The sequence below is a fragment of the Ornithodoros turicata genome, chromosome 5 (assembly GCF_037126465.1).
Source record: "Ornithodoros turicata isolate Travis chromosome 5, ASM3712646v1, whole genome shotgun sequence".
NCBI classification, from domain to species: domain Eukaryota; kingdom Metazoa; phylum Arthropoda; class Arachnida; order Ixodida; family Argasidae; genus Ornithodoros; species Ornithodoros turicata.
Window position 1 is genome coordinate 8658662 of NC_088205.1, and position 25199 is coordinate 8683860.

Here is a 25199-nt window from a genome sequence, read left to right on the forward strand (position 1 = left end):
AACCTCCCATCAAGACAGTTACAAAAGACCGCCAAAATTGGTTCAGGGACGGTTTCAACCCAACCGGTCACAACACAGATAAGGCTGTACTTGTTCCATATTTGTGCCATCTCTTTAGGTTCTGGGGCTCAAGCGGTGGACGTTTTACCAGGACCAGACGACATTCGCCATTGGACGTGGGGCCAGTACAAGAAATACGTCACGACGAGCCTCAACTCCTTCGGCTCCGGGGTTACACAGATGGCGCTACAGTTGTACAACTCTACCTCAAACGTCAATACTTCCAGTGCCGGTATGACCATTCAGTGTACCGCGCAGCGAAAAACCTGAGATGAAACTTCTTGAAAATCCTATCATGTACCTTCGCCAACAATACCGAATATCCTCTGGATGTACGAATAAGCTCCTAAAGGATTCGTACGTCCGACGGATATTCTGAGGATATCCATCGGACGTACGAATTCATTAGGACGTTATTCGTACATCCATAGAATATTCGGTGTTGTTGGGGTTTTGATGACCGGTCAGATGACCTTTAACAGTTATAACAATATTCACTTCTGAAGAAGAAAAGTAATAAGTAAAGAAAGATATGGTATGCTTAAGGATCACACGAATTTACGGTAGCAGTAGCTGTCGTAGTCTGAAATACTTCGTTCATGTACGAAACTCACTGTAGACATATAAAATTAAACGTACCACATTCATTATGGTTTCAGTATTTGCTGTATATAGTATGTGCGACCGCTACTTCACACATGGAGAGCGAAAAAACGGGAAATACTGTTTACGTTTATTCAGCTGACCCAGAAATAATGGAAACCCAGAAATAACCTAAATGTAACGAACCTAGAAATGGAAGCACAAAAAAATCCACATTTCGAGAAATAATGGGTTGCAGGTGAAAAACGACAATTTTTGGTTGCAGTGTTCTGAGGTTTGTTTACTCTCGAACGTTGCAAATGCGCACAACTATAGACGCAAGCCAGAGATCCTGTCCCGCCAATTTATTGAGAAAAGAAATTCCCGCGCCTAATGACTGCTTGCATTAAACGCAGATCCGCCCGTAACGCCAGAACTGGTGTACACTACTATGGTATCGGATCTCAGAGTTGGCTGCCCGGTCAACAGCATAGCGAGCGAGCTGTCAAATATTTTTCAGTCACCCGTATACCGCTACGTCGTGGACTCGAAGCCATCGAAACCGGTAAGACTGCAAGCGCCATTCTTATCTTTTGCTTTGCTATATACTTTCTGAAACATAAAAATCAAGTTTCAACGTTCACTATACTTCGTTACTCTAAGGTGAGCTTGTATTTTAAAGCTTTGCACGGCCTCCTACTATGTAGGTGTATCAGTGGCTTTGCAGGGTCACGTGACCTATCACGTGCTGCCACCAAGTTTTTATTTTTATTTTTCTATTTTTTTTCCGCATTGGGCACAAAGATCTTTCTAGTTTTTCTAGATACTTTCTAAGTACTACATGTGCTTGGTACTGTTGTTATTTTAATAAGGCTTGCCTGGACGCAGACGAAACGTTTCCAAACATTTTCACGCACTTTCTAAGCGCGTTTCGACGTGAATTATCGCACGCCCACATTGCAGCTAAATGAGAATGAACCAGGAAAGCAGCTTGTGTGAACAATACACAGAGGAAGTGTTCGCCCACAAACTTCATCCTCGTGCTGTACAATCCTTTCACACGCAATTTTTAACCTATAAAACCGCGCGAGGTTTTCCTTACCATCAGAGTTACCGCCTCCGTCTCGACTCCCTCCATCGCAACGTCGAAATTTCACACTCCATTTGCTTTGTTGCAGCGCGCGCGCGAACACATTAATGTCGCGTGACACATTTGATACCAGGGGGCGCTTCCCCATTATAAATCGCAGCCGTACACCACCATTCATATCGGTGATTTGTCGTGAAGTGCCGCGCGTTAGGCTCGAAGTCCGAGAATCATCCTTAAAGCAACTCGTTGTTGCAGGGGGGGGGGGGGGGGGGGCGCCATTTACACCGGCAGGTTATTTACATTCCAAACGGACAGGGGGCACGCGAGGGATTCACGAGCACGCCTGCATTCACTCAGGGGATCAGTTCTCGCGAGCGAGCCGCTTCAAATTAATGAATATCTTTTGCCTTTGCACACAAGCACGCACACGGCAAATGAGATGAATGGTAGAGCGGAATAAACGTGCAGAGGTAGTACAAGATAATAGATTGGTGCACTTGAAGCTCCGATCTTAATGGACCGAACACGTCGAGATATAACTCGCTGTCGACTGCAGCGCCATTCGTGGACAATGTATTCAAGTATGTCTACTACGCTCGTCATGTTTTCCCGTAACGTTTCGATTGCTTTCTTCACCACGCTGAACTGAAATATAGGGTTTTCTTATATCATCATATTTACTGTCACTATATTGATACTTTATTGATACTCTGTCGCTTAGGCGATTTGTCATCGCATTGCATGTTTAGTGTTATCGCTTTGGCACGTTATTTAATCTTACGTTTTGGATTTTTTTCTCTCGGTCTTTTTCTGTAATCAAGCCCACTCCGTTATGTGCCCTATGGGCGCTTCGCGTACATTTAAATAACACGAAATATGGAGTAAAAGTATGGAGCATAACAAGGTCCTTCAATTGGTCGAAAATAATGTGCAGTACGTAGTAAAAGTGGAGACGTTAGTAAGCATCGTCGAATAGTTATTTTAAAACCGAATCGAATGCGAATCGAATAGTTGTATAGCCGGGCCGGATACACGTACACCGCATGTACGGATATAAACATGTGTACAGCGGGTGTACGCGATATATTCATACAGATCATAATATGGAGTAACGCTCGATCACATTGTTTTATGCGATCTCTTTTGTCGTCTCCAGCCTTACGTGCGCAGCTTCTCAACTATTGTAATATATTCGGTGTGGAAGAAACATCAACTCGATTAGAAGTCTCCGGGTTTCTCGGCTGCTGTCTTAAGAGAGTACATTGTGCAGTGTAATGCAGAGTACAAGTGTGTGCAGAGTACATTCAAAGTACATTGTGCAGTATGATAAGGGTCATTGGTGTATTATATACGTTCATTTGAACTCTGAACTCATTTATCAGGTGGACAATAACCTCTGCTTTGGATGCAGTGGACGATTACTGACTGCATTTCCGTCTCTGTTTCATGGCCGTGGAACGCAGAGGGATCCTGCCGAAACAACACCGAATATCTTCTGGATGTACGAATAATGTCCTCACGAATTCGTACGTCCGATGGATATCCTCAGAATATCCGTCTGATGTACGAATCCGTTAGGAAATCATTCGTACATCCAGAGGATATTCAGTGTTATTGGGGTGGTCTTTATAGCATATAAACACCGTCAGTTCTTTCAGTCTTTTTCTTTTATTTGATGGTAGAATCTGTGAGACGTTTTGCAAAAGAAACTATGAAAATGCTTGCTCTTTTTTGTTTTGGTCATTCTTTTCGTGATCTTTTTATGTGCCTCTTGGCCATCTTGAGGTTGTTTTTTTTTCTATTTTCTCTTCTATTCACGAGTTCTGGAGTAGCATGACCCGACTTTGTCGGGTCTCACGTCTCCATATTTTTTATTTCTCAATCAATCAACTGAATATAGAATTCCGTATCCGATTCCGAAGTCCAATATAATACAGAATTACTCGCTTCATTTATTCGAAAAATTCGAATGTTTGCAGTCGTTAGCCCACAACGTTATACGTTTGCTGATCCTATGCTCATGCAGCAACAAAATGCCGCTATAATTCATTTCTATAGTAAGCTGAGCGCCCGGCGACAGCTCTGATAAATTAAATGCATTAAATTTGCTATGCATGTTCATGAAAGATAGTAGAACGCAGGTAACGTATCTCCTTCTTTAGCCGGAACAACCATCGAACAGCTTCAATACAAAACGTACGCGGCGCCGACCTCGTGAAATAAAGCCAGCCTGCCGCGATTCCCGAGCTCGTACGACATTCGCAGCTGAATGTCGCTTTTAGTACTCGTCTGAAATAAAGCCAGCGGGATGCCACTGATGTCACATCACTTCAAAAGAGCCCAACAGCTGCTGTCCTTACACTTTGAATCTCGAGTTGAATCACAAGAGTGGAATTGTTTGACTGCCTATTTTATTTGAATCGTCGTTATGCCTTCTTTGCTTGGTACATATTAGAGTGCTTCGCTACGTTTTCTTTTTTGCCGTCATTTCAATGTTAAATGCGAGCGCAGCGGTTTGTCGCCCCGCTGATGACGTAATTACAGTCCCCTGCCATGGTGCACCAACGGGACGTCATTAGGCATTTTCTATGCGCACACAGAATAGTCATTGTTCGTGACTCGACGTTCACTAAATGGCCTCAGGTTTCTCTTTATTTGGTCTGGAGTCGTGGACGTGGAAAAAAAGAAAAAAGCGATGACATTCGTTAAGGAGACAAGGTGCAACGTCCCAAAAATATCTCCCCGGGATGAAAACGCTCGTTTCAATCAGCGCTTTGGTGGGGAGTCTAGCCCAACTGGGTGATGGTGACGTGACAAAGAAAAAAATGGGAATGTGAGTTACGACGAAGTCGAACTGGCTACCCCAGCAGGGTTACGCACAGAAAGTTTAACTAGATGAACGAGTTAAAATGATGGAGTTCAACATGTAGTTCAAAAGTTTCAGCAAAGTGAGTGTAAAATGCCGGAATCGCTGGGGGTGCACAGAGCACACATTCAACAAGTCATAGAAATGTCCATATGCCCTGTTTGTGTGTAGAAACTCTTCAAGTGCCCTCAGCGCCTTGTCGGACGACGGAGGACCTAACAGTTTCGCGAGGTCGAAGGCACGGGGAGTCCACACGAGAGAGACTCGCCTCTAACTAAAAAACCTTCGAGCATCAACGTATTTCCGACACCTGAGAAGGACGTGTTCTACGTCCTCTACAACGCCTCACCCACTACAGCTCGGAGAGTCTGGCTTTCCCAGTTTGAAAAGAAGACGTGCGCCTCACTGTACACATTGAGCCGTAGCCTACGTAGCCCAACTGGGATTAGACTCCTGCGTTGCTTAATGCGTGAAATAGTAAAAAAGTCACGTAAAAAAAGTGCAATCTCATAAGAAGTACCGTATCTAATAAAATATTTCGTTAGTTTTAAGTGATGATGGGGAAAAAGTACAAATACTAATGTCTGTTAAGTGGTGTCTTTAAAGGCTCCATCAGCGTGTGTTGAACTGTCTAACACCCATATTGAAAGCGGTTGATCGCGCGCACGATGTCGCTTCCCAGCCACATCGTGCATTTGGAGGACACAATAGTAAATTACCTGGTATCTGCTACGACCGACTGGTACCGTAGCAGCGATTATATGATACGCAAAACCGAAACTCATGGCTCGAACACAACTTCTGTTTAGTTCGGGGGCATTCCATTCCTGGTGCTTCAGTGCAGTGAACATTGCTTCTGCGTCGCATGGTGAGAAACACATGGGCCTTACATGGGCCAGGCCGATGTGCAGCCGACTTACAGACTATCTTCCGCGGCTAAATTTCCCGATGTGCCAAGGAAAGGAAACGAAACCGAAGAAAAGCCCGCATTAATTGCTCTAAAGAAACGAACGTTTTCTTTTTGTTCGACATCTCGCCATAACCATAGATATCGAAACGCATGACACAAACTTTGCTACATACTAATGTGAAAAAAGAAAGAAAAAAAAACATATAATCTCGAGCGTGGGGCGTTGTGCACGCTGACATCAATCTTCATCCGTTTATTTCCTTCCTCAAAACACGCTTCACTTGGCAGTTGGCACTCTTTGTTCGAAACAAGTGGAGGTCTTTTCCGTAAGACAAAAAAAAAAAAAAATCTCACCGAAAAAGCGCAAGATTGCTGCTCTTTGCTGAGAAACTATTTCACGAACGCTTCAGCCACAGCTCCTCCCTCCCATTAAAGAGCATTCAAATATCCACTTTTCCGATGGCCGCGTACCTTCTTTCAAAGAATGAAACTTCTTTTTTCTCGACCCTTATCCTTGCTTTGGTTCCAGGAAACGTTCATCAGAAAGCACAAATATGTTCCCTCGTCAGCACACCTTCCTTTCAAATTACATTTTAATTCATCCTCTCTTGCACTTTTCGCCCCCCCCCCCTCTATTTTCCCGTACCTTTCCTTTTAGTTCTTCCCGCTCATCATTTCATCGTTCCTACGCAAATCGTGCGAATGGCTTTCGGGGACAAGGCACATGCCATGGCTTTGCACCCGCGTTTAGCTATTCTGCGAAGAAAAATGAAAACGCGCTCGAAAATCTCCTTTTTAATGCTCCAGCTTTGCGAGTAGAGGTATTTAGAAAACTTGAAAAGCCAAAAATGAGTAAAGAGAGTGAGTGGAAGTACGCATCATGCTTAAAAACTCATTCCCACGTGCTTGTTTCTTTCTCGTATTGCACGATGCCGGAAATATGTTTTCGCTCCCACTAGGCAGTCTCGAGCCTTCGAGAGCTCGCACGCATATCTTAGTTATGTATACATGTCCGGATAAGAGCGAAACATTGTATACTTCGTGGGGGAGAACAAAAGTCTCTGCTTCTGATACAGTCTGCGATTACCGACTGCTTTTCAGTCTCCGTTTTATGGCCGTGGAACGCAGAGGGATTCCGGCCTTCTTTATAGCACGTGAACACCGTCAGTTCTTTTCGTTTTTTTTATTAATGGTAGACTCTGTGAGCCGTTTTACCAAGAAACTGAAAATGTCGCGAAACGCATGCAAATAGAGCTACATTCCCTTCTAACGTTCTTGACGACTTCTGGTTGATGCGGTATGGGGATATGCTAGGAGAATGTAGCTTCGACGTTCTGAGAAAGAAATGGGGGAAAAAAAACTGGGCTGGGAGATATGAATTCTGTAATTCACAATTCTCTAATCCGATTCTCTAATTCGCGCACGTAAAATGAAGAAAAAGCAGATAATAAATCGCGTACGAGTGAAACAGATAAAAACAACGAGCAAAGAAAAAGAAAACCTAAACAGTAGAAAATATTGAGTTTGAGTTTGATTATAGAAAAAAAAAAACGGAAGATATTAAATTCGTCACCTGACGAGTTCTGCTACTCCCACAAAGGAAATGAAATGAAATGAAAGGAAAGGAAAAAGAAAAATGAAAAGATGAAAAGATAAAAATTGAAAAACATCACACCTCCCGGTCACCGAACTGTAAAATATTATTTCCTTGTGATTTGTATGTTTTGATTAAGAATTCGGTGCTGATCTGAGCTGTGTGTGTATGCGGCTCTCGTCCTTTTCTCGCGCCAAACTCAGGTATTCTTCAATCGTAAAAGGTAGACGAGAACAATAATAATAAATTGGGAGCTTATGTCGCGAGACAACTGAGAAACGATAACATTCGAGCTAAAAAGGAAGATATAAAAGAAACGGTAGCACTCAATAACACTATGCAACTTTCAGTCATGAACATTACAGCTAGCAGTCATCAACAGTGACTCTATACCAGAGTTGAACCTAAGGAAGCCACGAAACGTAGTCTGTCCACCCTAACACTGTTACCCCGCCTGATAAATTATACTGCACCACCACCAGGTACACAGCCTGCTGGGCTCATATATAGTTTCCGTGCCGCTGCACACAACTTGTGGCGACGTGGAGTGATGCAGCGAGGTATTGCAGCCAATAGGAGCAGGCTTCGGGCGAGGCTTAAACGTACCTTTACTATAGATTGAGTGCGACAATGAAAGGGCACAGGCTGCACCGGTACACAAATAGTAAACGACTGCCATGCCCGGTACTGAATCTTACCTATGTCTCACAGTGCAGAAGCTTCAAAATGTAGTTACAAACAGCCAGGCAATAGTCAGGCCCTTTGTTTCTACTCATCCTTTTTGTGTCGCATTTCAATATTATACTTACTATAGAAAACTCGGAACCGAAACCAATAATGGTAAATGGTTTTACACTATAACTCTTGCATTATGAAATGCACCGCTTATAACGAAATTCACTCCTCGTACGACCGAGTGAATCCAAGTAATGGAATTGAACCAAAATTTATGGTCGACTGCAGATGCCTGCAAAGGGTTATTTCGTAAGCGAATTATGTTATATATACTATAGCACAGCATGCCTCCTGTTGCGTATGTCCGTTTCGCTTATTCTATGCAGTAAACAGGAACATGCTGCCACATAAGCAGAGAATAATACTCGGGAGCTATAGACGCAGGAAGCAGATAGATAATGCGTATTTCTGCTTTCGCTCTCTGCGTGTGCTCGAATCTAGGAGCGTTGCACTCTGGGTATAGATGTCGTGTGCATCCGTATTGTTATGTTCATTCGGCAGTACGAGACTGGTGAGTGGGATAGAGACACCGTTCAAGTGAATGCCGCAAGGCTCAAGTGAGAGGAGGCTACGCATTCCTTTTCGAAAATATGATATTTCTTCCGTACTTGGATTATTTGATGTGACCGTTCGCATGTGTGCGGCTAGTAATATGATTTATAAATTTAATATACCAGCGGTGGGTATTATGCGAGATTCGATAAGGAAACTCTATTCAACGTTCTCATTTTTTTTTTAGATTATATATACTAGTTTGGAGAAAATTTACACGTAAGATGACTCAGCGAGCATTTATGTGGCGACATGTCTCTGACCCGGATGTAGGAAGCAATGTATATTTGTGTTTCCACACGACATATTGAGTAACGTATAGGGCCCCGAAATTTAAGTACTAAAAACGATGGAAATAGGCAGGCAATTAGGCCCTCAAAAAGGCAAAATAGGCAATAATAAATACAAAAATAGGCTCGTTAATCTGATACACACTTTGGCTTTGTTGGTGCTTTAGAATGCTCTATCCAGTAAAAAAGGCTACGGCACCGTAGAAGCTTTGGCTTCTTGTGCACGAATGCTGAGGCGGCCTAGAACCACGCGATATTCAGTACAGCGTTTAGTTCCTCCCTCGAAGATCTCGAAAGGTCAAGAAAGGTCAAAAGATTTTTAATCAAATATACATGGACTCGTTCTAGCAAAGCAAGGTACTGAAGAAAAAAAAAGAAAACCAAACAAAAAAAAAAGCGGAAACACGCAAAAACGACAGCAAAATGCAGCACTCAGCATAAGACTGAAAGGCGCACTCGCACTTGCACCTAAAAAAAAAAAAAGGCTGTTATGGCATCTAAAACTGTTCAAAAAGGCTAAAATTTAATAAAAGGCAAGCAACCCTCAAAGTGTCGCACTTATGCGTTTATAGACGGGTAGAAATTCAGCGAACCCGTAAGGGAAGTACGGAGGGAATTACATCAGGACAAGAGCTGCCGATATTTCGAACAGAGACTGTGTGAAATATCGGCGGCTCTCGTCCTGAGGCAATTCCCTTAGGCGTTTATAGGCATTTATAGGCAAATGCCTAAAATTCCGAGCCATGCCGCCTCAATAAGATTACAATACGCAGTATGGTTTCACGCTCGCATGCGTTCCGCATATCGTAAAACACGTTTCTCTTTGTCGCGCAAAGTTATTACGCATTTTTAAGTAACGAGTCCGAGATGTGCGAATTGTCACGCCGATATGAAAATTAGCGTGATTCTCCGCAAGAAGTTTTCATGAATATTCCAAGTTCCATTTGGTATAGTTCGCCCCCTACCCCACCCCATTCGATTTGTACTAATGGAAAACCGCTTCTCCATCCTCTATTATGTACAGGAAACCTTTCTGCAACGCGAGATCGTTTATGCAAAATGCCTTACTTTGAGCTTCGTATCGTTTCAGATTGACTACATGGGCCACGCAGCCGCTTACAGCTTCCACCCGTGGGACGCCATAGCTTTCTTCGACCAACTGGACCACTTTATCCCCGGACCGTCCTACGAAGACTTCGCTTTCCGAGACAACGTCCAAGACTTAGGCCTAACCTTCGTCCGCTCCGGAGGTCACCCAAGCATCCCCGACTGGATGCGCTACCCGCAGAGCATCGCCATACTCGCGTCGTCTGCTAACTCCACGCTCATCATGCCTGGTTCCACCTACCAGAAGACAGAGTGTAAATTCTGGACGTCTGAAGGACTCACAGATTACTCGTGGGTCAGTTAAAGACACTGCCAAGAAAAGAACCGGAGAAACCGGCGTGGACACAAAAGACAGTGCCGTGCCGTGCAGTGCCATGCGTGGGAACATTGCGAGAATGTTGACTTGTGCTGTGCAAAACAGCGAAACTGGGTGTAGTGACTATCAGACGACGGGACGCCTAGTGCATGAGGGAGTAATGAGTGTGTTCCGTGTTCAAGAAGGTTCGTGCCATCGCAAAAGCGTTCAGTGACAGTCCTTGTGGAACTTGGATGGGTAGAAATCCAGCGAACCGGTAGAATGTAGGAAGGGAGTTGCCTCAGGACAGAAGCCGCCGATATTTCGAACAGAGACTGTTCTTCTTCTGGGCACCGTCCTCATCATTGGCATGGTATTTAAAGGGTTAGGTGTGACGTGTTTAAAGGTTCATGCGAATTGTGGGTCAACAGCCCGGAGGGAAGAAAGGTCCGTACGGGTTTTTACGGCGGGAGTGAATGGCTGCTTTGTTAGAGTGTGGAGGGGATTATGTGAACGTAGTGATCTAGGCTGCAGACCGGTTACAGAAGAATGGAAGGTTCACGAACACGTGGACGAAACGGGACAACAGGCAAGAATTGGCAAGCATAGCGGGAGATAAGGAGGTTAGTGGTTACGTGGGGAAAATTCCAGAACCAGCAAAGGGTTTTTTTCTTTTTTTTTTTTTTTCTTCTTTTATTAAAAAAAAGAAAAAAAAAACCCTTTGCTGGTTCTGGAATTTTCCCCACGTAACCACTAACCTCCTTATCTCCCGCTATGCTTGCCAATTCTTGCCTGTTGTCCCGTTTCGTCCACGTGTTCGTGAACCTTCCATTCTTCTGTAACCGGTCTGCAGCCTAGATCACTACGTTCACATAATCCCCTCCACACTCTAACAAAGCAGCCATTCACTCCCGCCGTAAAAACCCGTACGGACCTTTCTTCCCTCCGGGCTGTTGACCCACAATTCGCATGAACCTTTAAACACGTCACACCTAACCCTTTAAATACCATGCCAATGATGAGGACGGTGCCCAGAAGAAGAACAGTCTCTGTTCGAAATATCGGCGGCTTCTGTCCTGAGGCAACTCCCTTCCTTGTGGAACTTGGTTAGTCTTGACGAGGCTCAAATGTTTCAGGGGGTCACCAGTGAACCTCCACAGCACTTATCGCACATGAACTTTATGTAGCTTTTTGCACGCGATGGCGTCCTGCCAATGTCTTACGGAATCGTACGGCGAATGCATTGTTTGTACTCACTTGTGACGCGTTTTATGGCAGATATGCCAAGGAACGCACGTGATGCTTACCTGCTTTTAATGCGTGTGAAATCGTTCGTGGTGGTTTTGCTGGTTCCTCTTTTGCCACCTCCAGTTAAAAAATCATGTTGCCGGCCATGTTTAGCGCATACCTTTCCGTCCGTTCACGAGGACACGGTCTGAAGAAGGAACAAAAGATAACGGCTGATAAGGAACATGAGGACGGAAGTTGAGACCTGTCTAGCTATCGTAGAAGGCAGTGACATGGCGTGAACCACGCCTGCACAAAAGATGCTTGACAACACAGCTGTCGATCTCTGTACGTAGGTATCGGGCTTTGCGTTGCAACGCGTCAAAGACGGCACAATCCCCGTCCAGACTATTGTTCATTGTAAGAATCATCATACCTCAACACTTTAATTCCTGCAGCTTACTGTAGGCTCTTTATCTCATAATAGAGCAGCTTTTGGCTGCTCGCCTCACAGTTTGCATTGTGTGTCAAACTAAATGTATCTACCAATACTCTCCCTAGTATCAATGTCGTCATTCACGCTTTTTGATAAGAGCATCCTCGTTATCTACTTAGTTGCCATACAATCACAAATACTAAGAGAAGAAAAATAAGCGTAGCTCGTGGAAAGTGCCTTATTTCATTTCAAAGGCACTCATATATTTATGTTTCCTTCTTTTGGTTCACTCAGTACGACTCTGTGGTGTCCTTCATCACACCTCGTGAAGGCTAAGTGTGATGTTATAAATAATCCATTCAGTTATTATGTTCTCCTGATGGACTTCGAATCACTTTCCCCACGTGATTTATATAACCGTTACACGGCAAATGGAATATTATTTCCAGGGAATGGCATTGACACTGAATGTCATTTGTTCCTCCTGCGTAAAGCTACACAGCGAAAAAAAAAAGCGACTCACAAATGATGGCACATGACGATTCCGTAAACTATTAAGACTGCAATTACACTAGAGTATATGCGTTCATTCGGATTAGTTTTTCGTGTCTGTTTTTCTAAAGCTGCGTGTCAGCGAATTGAGTCATAACTGCTGGTGATGATGTAGAAGTTCAACGCACCCTTAGCAAATAAATATGGCCTACAGGAAGCTCGGACGTTGAACTTGACAGGTATAAAGAATAAGGAAGCTAGTTTTCTGCAGGTCTTGTGAACTCGTTCTTTCAATGTCAAAAATAATTAACCTCCTAAAACACATATCGGCAAGCAGCTTTTGATTTGGGAGTATTTTTCTTCTTTCTTTTTTTCATGTTACTACTTAACATTGCTGTTATTGCTCCTGTGCCATCGAGTGAACGCAGTTCGTGCCAGAACAAAAGTGAACGAGTTCTGTACGCGAATATTTTCGTATAGTGCCATTATATGTTCCCGTGTGCGCAGAGAAACAAGTGGTATTTACTGTGAGTGTCATTCACTGAAAATAGTATTCAGTTTCGTGCGACAGGGATTTTAGTTGTTTCCGTGTGTAACCGATTGACATGACTATGCTATAGAATATTAAAGCAATTTTCTTGTCACTTCCTCGCAGTCATTCGCCGAATGCATAATTAGGGTTCGGAATCCCGGGCCGTTTTTCCAGTCCCGGGATATCTAACCCCGCATCTTCTAACGCATCTTCTGCTGGAGTATTCTGGGGGCTGGTACGTTTTGCTCTTCTCCTCGTTTACTCATCCACTGTAATTGTTGTGTTCTGGTCTGAAGCATTTCAATCTAGTTTGCTCAAAAGGCTGTCTCAGTTTTTTCTTCTCGCTTTCAAACGTACGTATTCATGGAGATTAAAATAACAAAAAAAATAAATATTCTGCAGAGAGAGAGAGAGAGAGATTCTGCAATAATTTGTGTGGCCTTATGGATCGTAAGACTCACGATTACGTAGGAGTTTTAATGCAATTTCTTAGAAAAGGGGAAAAAAATAAAACACTGTCAAGGAGCCCGCGAAGAGGGAATCACACACGTAACATGAAAAACGGTTAGGAGCAACTAATATTTATTCGAACAAGAACTTTCGTGCAAGAGACTGCACAAGAGAGTGCAGTATCTTGCATGAAAGTTCTTGTTCGAATAAATATTAGTTGATCCTAACCGTTTTTCATGTTACGTGTGCAATTTCTTAGCTATAGCTGGAGTGGTTCGCATAAGTCAGCAGGTAATGTGTTTGTCATGTGTCGTGGACGATGAGGTTGTTCCGGTTTCGGATTACAAATTATATTCTTAGCGGAAGGGACTCTTGGAACCAAGAGTTGGTAAGATATCGTTCCTTCCTGTTCACTCGTGCGACTGCATATTCGTTGTCCCGAAAGCCGAAATTCGTTATTCCGAAATGCCGGGATTTGGCCTCGGGAAATCCCAGGATAACGGGACACGAAATTCAGCCGAACTTCGGGATTTCGGGATCCCGGGATCCGAACCCTATGCATAATTGGACTAGTGCATTGCGACTCATAAAGATTTCGATAAGATTTTTATGCACGACGTTTCAGAACGTTACACACATTCGAGGTGAAACTATAAAGCCGTTGAACGGGAAAATAAACGTACGCTTCGGTTGAAACCTTTTCTTTTTTGGTTCGTTATTATTATAATTTTATATCGATACACGAACGCCAATTCCACTTGCACGTTTAACTGTAGTCGGAAGGGCTAGGAAATTGAGAAGGACACGCAGCTAACTACCTCATTATCATGACAAGTGGGAGTTTTCGCTTAAGTTTCCCTGACGTGACCAGAGGTAACGTAGCGTAATCACACGCACTCTGTCCGTGTGTGAGCGTGACTGTTTGCGTGTATGCGTGAGTGTATTTCCCTGTCTGTCTGTCTGGTGGGGTTTCAACCCCACGAATCACTGGTTTTCCCAGCACCACACGCATCCCTAATGCCCCCAAAGACCAAATGACAGCCCCCCAAAGTACGTGTCCAAAAGAAGAAGAAGAAGTAAAAAAGCACGAAAACCAGAATATAGGGAGGTCACGCTCCTACGGAGTTTCAACACTTCCCTCTCCCCATCCCCAAACTGCAGTGGGTGCGATGTTGTCAGGGACACAGAGCCCATTCTCCTCGGGTGCTCCAAGTATATGCCGACAGTCGCAGGACACTAGAAATAAGTGCGGCTCGCTTGGACGCCCGGCCATTTGACCTTGTAAAGCTCCTGGGTCCTCAAGCCATTCAATCCCCAAGAGGCTGCATTGAAAGCGCTCCTACGTTTCCTCGAAGAAACTCATCTGATTGACATTTTGTGACATTTTCTGGTCCCTCGTTTGTGTCACGTGTTCCCACTAGATCGGGATGGTTGTCTCCCGGCCCCCAACTACTGGGTTGTCACCTTCTTTTTATTTATTTCGACTAACTGCGGCTAAGTGGTCTGGGGTAGCCAGTACGTCTGACTTTGTCGCGACTTTAATCCCCCTTTTTTTTTCTTTTTCTATCACATCACATCACTCGCCTCTCCCGCTCATTCGGGAAATGACAATCTTGAAATCGCACTGTCACTTATTTGACTATTGGTTCCTTATTCGAATACAGAGAGAACGATAATTGCAAATGACGACCCTTCCGCGTTCAATTTTCACATCAATTTCTAACTACAGTCGTTCTTCTGCTCGCAGTTGCGTGACTAGAACAACGCTACTACCCCCACCAACGCATCGTCACTGAAAACTAGCATATAAGTTGTTCATTGTTAATAACCGCGTAAGATGTACGAGCAGGCGGAAGACACAAGGAAAAAATGAGAAAAAAATAAATAAACTAAAAGAGGAGACGTTAATTAGGTTCCCGTATCTACTTTTCCTTTTGTCCCGGTTCGAATAGGCAGCTGTAAGTAAGTTAAATTGGAGAAAACTTTCCTTTCTAAGCTCTTCTCCTACGGACCTCCCTAATTTACTACTTTTACAGTAAAAAAAAAATACATAGAAGGAATTAAAAAAAAAAGACCCACCCGTTACAGAAACTAATTTGGCGAGTAGGTCTGTACGGGTAAAGGAAAAAAGAATAACGAAATAGTAAACTGAAAAAAAAAAAGAGAATTTTTGCATATATGGACTCGGATATCAATAAACTCGTCGCTCTATTCTTTTTCCATCTTATATTCAGCGCGCGCTTATCCGATCGGGGCGACTTATTCAAATAATTAATTTTTTTTTTTCTATCCTTTCCCATTTTTTTTTCCTGCACGAGAAAGTGAGTTCATTAGATACGACAGAGGTTTAGGACCGGTTTCACCGAACCGAGATCGGAGGGAGTTATTGTCATTGAAACATTCATCACGTCACCAACTAGCGTTTGTAAAAAAAGAATATCGGTTCAAAGTTAACCAGCGTTGGTGAAAACGGGCCACAAACATATATCAGACTTGTGCCCGTTACTCGAAAAAAGTAATTGATTACCGTTACCAATTACAGGACTTCAAATGTAATTGAGTAACGAGTAGAAAAGTAACGCGTTACTCCGGTCGTTACTCTGCATTCACGCAAATTATACCCCTCTTTGTGTGCCTCAGCAAAAAAAAAAAAAGAAAAAAAAAGAAGCAAAAAGGAAAGTTCAACAGTGGAACAGCTGAAATAACCCAAAAATATGTACGTCTACTGTAGTTATCGCCCGGGAAGACGTTGACCCGATTATGGAAGATCATGCGTTGAACTTCCCCATGACTCACTAAACCTCCAAAGCTACCACAAAGGTGTAGGAACAGATTACGGGGAGAGACCCTGAAATTCCAGAACAAAGGCTGACGGAACGAAGATATTGACTTGGGGCAGAACATCTAAAAGATGAGTTAGTCTCTGCCGGGAAAGTAATCAATGACTGAGTAAGCGATTACTCAGAAAAGTAATTGATTACTCGAAAAATTACTCAAAAAAGTAATTGATTACAAGTAACGCAATTACTAGTAACGCGTTACGCACAAGTCTGTAAGAAGATAAGACGCGCTGTCTTTCGCACGCCTTGGAAGCACGACATGGCCGCGTGGCGCGCACTCATAGCGTCACGGTGTCACTGTAGTCTCAGAATAGTGACTATATGAGGTGAAAGTCTATATGATGGCAAAGTTTGGTGCTCAGAGAGCATCACTGAGGTAATTGTGAACAGTGGACTTCTAGGGAACACGTGAATAGCGGACTTCTGAATAGCGAACATGTGAATAGCGAACTTGGGGGGGGGGGGGGGGAGAGAATTTGTTAGGAGTAGCAGAACAAGTCCGGGGACGAGTTCATTTCTCCTCTGTTTTCTTTTATTTTTTTTCTTTCCTTACAAATAATCATCGAGGTCATATATATATATATATATATAGTGAAAAAAAAAATAGCATAGGCTCTTTGGCTGCACGTTGAACATATGTTTATAAGTCCCAAACGTCGCCCACCTACGCATTGCTGATGAAGGCCCAATAAGGCCGAAACAGCTGTCCAATGCTGGTGTGGCGACGTTTGGGACTTACAAATATATATATATATATATATATAAAAAGGGGGGAAAAGCCATTAAAAAAATAATAAGTAAATGATGCTAGACGTGTTTGAAATTCAAACTTACAGATTAAAATGGCTTCTATGGCTGCACGTAGAGAAACAGATACTCATTGAACGATGCGACAGCACCAGAGGACACGTGTTTCGCCGTGTTTGCGGCTCGTCGGCCCTGGGTAGCTGCGCATCGTTCGGGATTGGCAAACCAGGGGTCACTCAGCGAGCGATATACACCTGGGAGGGTGACTGAGCACTCCTCAATGCCACAGTGCAAGCCAGTGAATTATAAAAAGGGGGGAAAAGCCATTAAAAAAATAATAAGTAAATGATGCTAGACGTGTTTGAAATTCAAACTTACAGATTAAAATGGCTTCTATGGCTGCACGTAGAGAAACAGATACTCATTGAACGATGCGACAGCACCAGAGGACACGTGTTTCGCCGTGTTTGCGGCTCGTCGGCCCTGGGTAGCTGCGCATCGTTCGGGATTGGCAAACCAGGGGTCACTCAGCGAGCGATATACACCTGGGAGGGTGACTGAGCACTCCTCAATGCCACAGTGCAAGCCAGTGAATTATAAAAAGGGGGGAAAAGCCATTAAAAAAATAATAAGTAAATGATGCTAGACGTGTTTGAAATTCAAACTTACAGATTAAAATGGCTTCTATGGCTGCACGTAGAGAAACAGATACTCATTGAACGATGCGACAGCACCAGAGGACACGTGTTTCGCCGTGTTTGCGGCTCGTCGGCCCTGGGTAGCTGCGCATCGTTCGGGATTGGCAAACCAGGGGTCACTCAGCGAGCGATATACACCTGGGAGGGTGACTGAGCACTCCTCAATGCCACAGTGCAAGCCAGTGAATTATAAAAAGGGGGGAAAAGCCATTAAAAAAATAATAAGTAAATGATGCTAGACGTGTTTGAAATTCAAACTTACAGATTAAAATGGCTTCTATGGCTGCACGTAGAGAAACAGATACTCATTGAACGATGCGACAGCACCAGAGGACACGTGTTTCGCCGTGTTTGCGGCTCGTCGGCCCTGGGTAGCTGCGCATCGTTCGGGATTGGCAAACCAGGGGTCACTCAGCGAGCGATATACACCGCATCGTTCAATGAGTATCTGTTTCTCTACGTGCAGCCATAGAAGCCATTTTAATCTGTAAGTTTGAATTTCAAACACGTCTAGCATCATTTACTTATTATTTTTTTAATGGCTTTTCCCCCCTTTTTATAATTCACTGGCTTGCACTGTGGCATTGAGGAGTGCTCAGTCACCCTCCCAGGTGTATATCGCTCGCTGAGTGACCCCTGGTTTGCCAATCCCGAACGATGCGCAGCTACCCAGGGCCGACGAGCCGCAAACACGGCGAAACACGTGTCCTCTGGTGCTGTCGCATCGTTCAATGAGTATCTGTTTCTCTACGTGCAGCCATAGAAGCCATTTTAATCTGTAAGTTTGAATTTCAAACACGTCTAGCATCATTTACTTATTATTTTTTTAATGGCTTTTCCCCCCTTTTTATAATTCACTGGCTTGCACTGTGGCATTGAGGAGTGCTCAGTCACCCTCCCAGGTGTATATCGCTCGCTGAGTGACCCCTGGTTTGCCAATCCCGAACGATGCGCAGCTACCCAGGGCCGACGAGCCGCAAACACGGCGAAACACGTGTCCTCTGGTGCTGTCGCATCGTTCAATGAGTATCTATATATATATATATATATAGATTAGAAGCTTAGGAGGGCGGTTGACCACGAGAATGAAATAAGCAGGAAAAATCAGAAGACGACAAAGAGCTTACAGGAAAACACAAAGGGGAGTTTATTAACACATATGGGGATAGGGGACGACGTTTCGGCAGTCAGCGCTGCCTTCGACGGGACTGGGGTTTGGTGACAAGAACAAGCTTTATATATGGGAGAGGGTTATGTACAAGGGAAAGAGAGCAGCGCATGCGCTTTTGTCATGACTAACACAGGTTGGTGACTAAGTGAAAGGGGAATGGCCGGGTCTGTGCAGCAGGACCTTGAGGAAATACCAGTGAGCCTGAAAAAGAGACAAAAGAGCGTATGTATTGGCAACGTTAGACGTCACGTCCCTTTACACTAATATTCCCCACGCAGATGGTATAGCAGCGGCCGTTTCAGCATACAAAAATCAACCTGACCAGCCGTATGATCCGACTGTCCTCGCCGAACTGCTAACACTTATTTTGACCTCCAATAACTTTGAATTTGATAACAAGCATTATCTGCAAGTTAACGGGACAGCTATGGGCACGAGAATGGCCCCCAACTATGCAAATATCTTCATGGCATCCCTGGAGGAAACATTTCTCGAATGTTCCGTATTGAAACCACTTGTGTACAAGAGATTTTTAGATGATATTTTTATCATATGGCCTCATTCTGAAAGCGACCTTCTCACGTTCATCAACCGGTTCAACCAAATTCACCCTAACATTCAATTTACCTCCCACTACTCCGCCTCCACTGTTACCTTCTTGGATGTGGAAGTCAAGTTACAAAACGGCAGTATCTCAACCAACTTATACCGGAAGCCTACAGATGCTCAGCAGTACTTATCGTTCCGCAGTTGCCATCCAAGACATACTAAGTTAGCCATACCTTATAGTCAGGCATTGCGCTACCGCAGAATATGCACTAACGATGCCGAACTAGACAACCATCTCCAACGACTAGAACAAACCTTCATTGATCGTGAATACCCGGACAAACTTGTGAAAGACGCTATAGCCAGGGCAAGATCCACAGATCGCCAACAATTGCTCCAAAGATCTCCTCGAACCAATGGAAACTCTGCAGTAAATCTCACTGTCACATTCAATGGCAGCGTTCCTAACATTAGCCGGATACTCAACCGCCACTACACAATTCTTTCACAATCTGATCGCATGAAGGAAATATTCTCACAGCCACCGCGCGTAAGTTATCGCCGGGCGCGGAACATCCAAGACAGACTAGTAAATGCCAAAATTAACAAACTTCCAGAAAATAGCATTGGCTGCCACCCTTGTAATGCAAGTAGATGCCAAATTTGTAAATCAATGCAAGCCGCTAACTCTGCAGAAAGTACCAATTCTAATTATCGGGTCAACATTAATGGCGACTTTAACTGTAATTCTTCTAATGTTGTCTATCTTCTTCAATGCAATGAATGCAACGCCCAATATATCGGACAGACAGCGACGTCATTTAGAACGCGATTCAACAACCACAAATCTGACGTCGCGAAGAAACCTAATCTGCCAGTGTCGCGCCATTTCAGTAAACCAGGACACTCAATCACCAATATATCTATTTTCATCCTGCAGTCAGGCTTTCCTTCCCAACGGCTCAGGGAACAGCGCGAATCTTATCTCATTCATAAATTCCAGTGTGAGATAAACGAAGATCCAGGAATCCTTTCTACTATTCGCAACCTGCATTCCTAATCCAGCACAATACATACGCTCTTTTGTCTCTTTTTCAGGCTCACTGGTATTTCCTCAAGGTCCTGCTGCACAGACCCGGCCATTCCCCTTTCACTTAGTCACCAACCTGTGTTAGTCATGACAAAAGCGCATGCGCTGCTCTCTTTCCCTTGTACATAACCCTCTCCCATATATAAAGCTTGTTCTTGTCACCAAACCCCAGTCCCGTCGAAGGCAGCGCTGACTGCCGAAACGTCGTCCCCTATCCCCATATGTGTTAATAAACTCCCCTTTGTGTTTTCCTGTAAGCTCTTTGTCGTCTTCTGATTTTTCCTGCTTATATATATATATATATATATATATATATATATATATGAAGTTTTAATAGATCGAAGATCCTTACAGTAGATGAAATTGGTCAAGATACGAGTACATTGAAGCCCCTCGCGTGCAATATTCCGGGGAGCATTTACGAAACCAACTTTGCGAGACGAAGCAACTATAGGAAGAGAAATAAGGAGCAATGGGAACACATATAACTACTTTACCGCAGACTTGCTGGGAACGGTACACCGTGTCACCGCTTTCTCGGCGGGGCAAGTGGTGGCTGAACAAGGAGGCATATATGCTGCGGAATTATTCATGAGGTACGCTGAGGCGTTTCTTGAAGAAGTTCTCGACAAAATAGAAGCGACACTTTAGAGCCTTCCGCCGTTCGATATATATATATATATAGGAAACCTGATCCATAAGGTTGACTCGCACGGCGATGCTTAGAAGGTGTTTGCGTGTGTGTGCGTGTGTGGGGGGTGGGGGGGGGCGGACTCTGGGGCGGCTCAAGCTGACGTGAGAACCAAGTTTTAAAGTGATGAACTGCGAAGAAAAATGATTCTTCCTGCGAGAAAAGCCGCGAAAATAAGCGGAAAAGTGGTTTTAGGAATATTGGAAGTGGGCGAAGTTGTTGTGTGTATATACTGGTTCGATGCAACAGAAATGCAAAGATAGCTGGAATGAGGGCCATGTCAGGTTAGTATGCACGAAAAATGTTAGAGACATTCACAAAAGGTTAGCTACTTGCTGATGTGCCCAAACACTTTCTCACGATGAAGCGCAACGGAAGACAGCCACTGAAGTCGGCCCAGGACGCACATTCCCCAGGGCGCCAGTCGTGGCGTTGTCCACCTCTGTGAGGCCGACCACGGCGAGCCTCTTCACCATCACCACCACTGAAGGACAACACACCCTAGGGCTACTGACAACTCAGCTTTACTGCGAAAAGGATCATCCTAGCAAGAATATTTTAATCCATTACTTTGCCATCACGCGCACGCCCCTCACACGCAAACGTGTTCCTCTTATCTTTGCTATACGTCGTCGCTATCCTTATCAATCTGGTTCTCGGAGAAGTCTGAGTTATGATCACCGCTGGTGTGTGTTGTTCCTCAGTCCTCGCGTCTTCTGTTGCTTTTCATCATGACAATTCGTAACCGACAGCAACAAGCCCAATCCATCAGATTGGCACAAAGTTACATATTTAAGTTGCTTCGTTTTTATTTCGGTCTGAAGAATTGCGCATCCTCACGAAGTCGTCGGGAGAGAAGATTCCCACACATCATACAATAGGCCTAACGATTTAATTGCGAATTGGAGCAGTTCAACTGCTATCCGTTACAGCAGTGCAATGGGTTTATGAAGGCATGAAGACAGTCTGCATCAGCAGTGCACTTTTCTTCCTCTCGATATGAATGCTGCATGTGCTGTTACTCTGCGCCAGGGATGGGCATAAATACATTTTTTGAGTATTTAAATATAAATACAAAATACTTTGTTGACAGGGGTATTTAAATACTCTTCATAAATAGTTTTCAACATGAGTATTTAAATACAAAATATAAATACTGTATTTAAATACCGTAACTACTACCATAAATACTGTGAGGAAGATGTCATCTGGAATCATAGAAATAATTATGATCATAAGGACAAATCAGCAAGAAAGAATAACATTTATTTGTTAGATTATCATGACGATTTTAATATTAGAAATTTCTCGAAGACTGCTTCTTTTAGGCATCTTCTGTTCGGCCGTACAATCAGATTCGCAAAGGAGAACAGCATCTCCACAGGTGCCGATGAACAAATGCTTGTATTAAATTTGACGAAGATGCTTCGTAGAACAATGCAATAGGGTAGTCACGACCGTTGTCCGCAACAACAGTGAAAAACTCGCCATCTACAATGGTTAGTCGCATGCGCATGGTAGCGCAAGCCCGGCATAATTGCGCCCCAAGCTCGCCCTTCTTCCCGAAAGGTCAAATGCAGGGCAACTTTAAGATATGAGTCAGTATATTCTGTATTTAAGAGTATTTATAAAGTATTTACAAGAATAAATACCCGAAAATTGGTATTTAAATATAATTATAAATACATTTTTCAAGTCTGTATTTAAATACAAAATATAAATACATGTATTTATATTTTAAATAGTATTTTAATTACAATGTATTTAAATACTGCCCATCCCTGCTCTGCGCTCGCTTCCACTCAGATCTCAAGTAACCACCCATCCCATTCACGTGACTCAATGTAACGAAGTTCGCAAAACATCACTGAACAGACAACCTTATTAGCCAAACGCCGGCAGCATAAAGTAGTAGCACTGCGAATAGGTCAATATTCTCGATCGCCAGTCGAATATTACGTATCACCGCGGGAAAACACTCGAACAGAGGCGAGGCAAAAATATTCTCCGTAGGGACCTGGCCTCGCTTATGCCTAGGGCAGTAATAGAGAAAGAGAGAGAGACAGAGAACGACGGATGGGGGAAATGGGGAGAAGAAGACACGCGCCCCTGTAAAGTCATCTATATAGACGTGGCATAGTGACACGAGGGGGCGACGCGGAGACTCGCTGGCGCGTTAAGGTCCCTGATGCGAAAGAATTCCGTTGTGATGTCCTTATAAGAAGGACATGTCATTCCCGACGGGTCCACGACACCAGCAGAACGGAAGCACAAAGGAGATTGAAGGTGTGGTGCCGACCTTCTATACTTTACATGGCCCTTTTCTTTCCTATCAAGCAACTGCACTGCGTTCTATTTTTCCTTTGCAATGTCCTATATATGGGTGCATTTCGCTAGCTAGAATCGCCAGTAATGAACGATGACCTCAACATAGCAGGCTCATTGAGTTTTATCGTTGAGCAACAAGTGATGCGGAACAGGTGGTTACGTAATACAGTAAGATGTTCTTTCACCGAAAGGTCGGCATGATGTCTATGCTCTTAGGGTAACAACGTCGTGGCTTGTGCCACATTATTAAGGTGGATGGGACTAATTATGGATTTTACCAGTTTATTTTTCCTTGTTCATGTGGGGTTTTTTTCTTTGTAACGTTTCGCGACGTTTGGGTTGTTGTGGAGTTTGCTTTTGTAACGCGCATTACTCTCACGTTGTCGTCGTATTGTGTTAATGTGCAGCAGTTTTCAATGAGTTGTACAAAACGTAAATATTGTTATTAATTCACTCATGTCATTCTTGTACGTAGCGCGATGAACTATAATAAACGTTAGCAAAAAAAAAAAAAAAAATAACAGCGGCATGGCCGAGTGGGCTAAGGCGTCCACTCGTTGGTGGTAACCAAAGGTCGTGCTGTAGACTGGGAGGTGGTGCGTTCGAATCCTATACCGCCGGCTGTGCTGTCTGAGGTTTTCCCTGGGTTTTCCGAAGACTTTCCAGACGAATGTCGCCACAGTTCCCCTTCAAGTCGGCCCACGACGCATACTAATCCCCCTGTCCCCCACTCCCTCCTGCTGTCCTCTCTCCGTCTGTCCCCATCTGTACGCCGCCCATGGCCACAGTTGCTTCGCGGCGCTAACACGCAAAAAAAAAATATTATGGATTTCAACGTCTCTCCTGTCGGCTCCCGAAATTGTTAAATGATTTCGTACGAGGTAACGTTGAAACTATCCAAGTGAAAAAGTTTTCTTTTTTTTTTTCCCTGGAATGACCATTGTTATCTAAGAACATGGGAACAGGAGGCAACCAAGCCTCTTGACATCAGTAACTGTTTTGTTAGGTACTTGTATTAGGTTTCCATTAATTCAATGCATTAAAGGGGCAGTACAATGCAAAAACAAGGTCATTTCGAATTACATTACACGCTACGTTATTTTCATACTTGTTATCATAATTCGAAACTTTGATTTCGTTACGAAGCTACGATCAAAAATATACCGGACTCTTTCTTGCTTCGCCGCTAAGCAGAGAACGTCGGTTTAGCTCGTGCATCGGTGTTTTTTTAGTCCATGCTGCGCGTGCACGCGCGTGCCACCCCATGGAACAATCCTTGTGAAAAACAGAGTGCACGTTGCGAAGCGGGCTTGCGTCGCTGTCCGAAGGATGTGAAGCTAAATGTTGCCAGTGGAACATTGAACTGCATTGAACATTGAACAGAACTGCTGTGGGCTACAATTCAGTGAATCGGTATTGAAAAATGCAACAGTGCGCATCATGCCGCGCATATACGGAACACTACGATTGAACCCGTTCCAAATTCATATACCCACGATAGGTATTCGCGCGCTTCTCCTGCTGTCTCATTGGATGCCGCCAACCTTTGCCTCCTGGGGATCCCATTCGTTGACGTCAAAGACGGCTCTGTTTTCATTGCGTTTTTCTTCTAACCGGAAGCGTTGTGTGAACTAATTTTGTTTGAATTGCACTACGTGAAAGACGGACTTTCATTTGGGAGCAAGTTGTTTTTGTCTTTTAGTGCCCCTGTAAGTTCTATATGCAGTATTTGTATTGAGTTTATTTATATTCCGGGTTCTGGTAATAGCATTTGTATATGTATGGTAATTGCGTGCTTCAGCGTTTTTCCTTGACACTTCATTGCAATAGTAAGTCTTAGTTTACAAGTTCTCCTCTTATTTCTTAT

At 43.8% G+C, this 25199-nt stretch overlaps 1 protein-coding gene and 1 long non-coding RNA gene across 2 annotated transcripts in view; one reads left to right on the plus strand and one right to left on the minus strand.

Moving 5' to 3' along the window:
- LOC135393954 (para-nitrobenzyl esterase-like) overlaps positions 1-10632 on the plus strand; it is a 157280-nt gene extending 146648 nt beyond the window's left edge. Inside the window, exons 7-9 of the mRNA XM_064624333.1 lie at positions 119-292; positions 1059-1207; positions 9770-10632. Of these exons, the coding sequence (XP_064480403.1) occupies positions 119-292; positions 1059-1207; positions 9770-10090 (644 nt within the window). The 3' untranslated portion in view covers positions 10091-10632. The remainder of the gene's footprint in view (positions 1-118; positions 293-1058; positions 1208-9769) is intronic.
- The window catches only part of LOC135393956 (uncharacterized), a 167037-nt gene extending 155529 nt beyond the window's left edge, over positions 1-11508 (minus strand). Inside the window, exon 1 of the long non-coding RNA XR_010422729.1 lies at positions 11389-11508. This is a non-coding gene — a long non-coding RNA (uncharacterized LOC135393956). The remainder of the gene's footprint in view (positions 1-11388) is intronic.
- Between the last annotated feature and the right edge of the window lie 13691 nt (positions 11509-25199).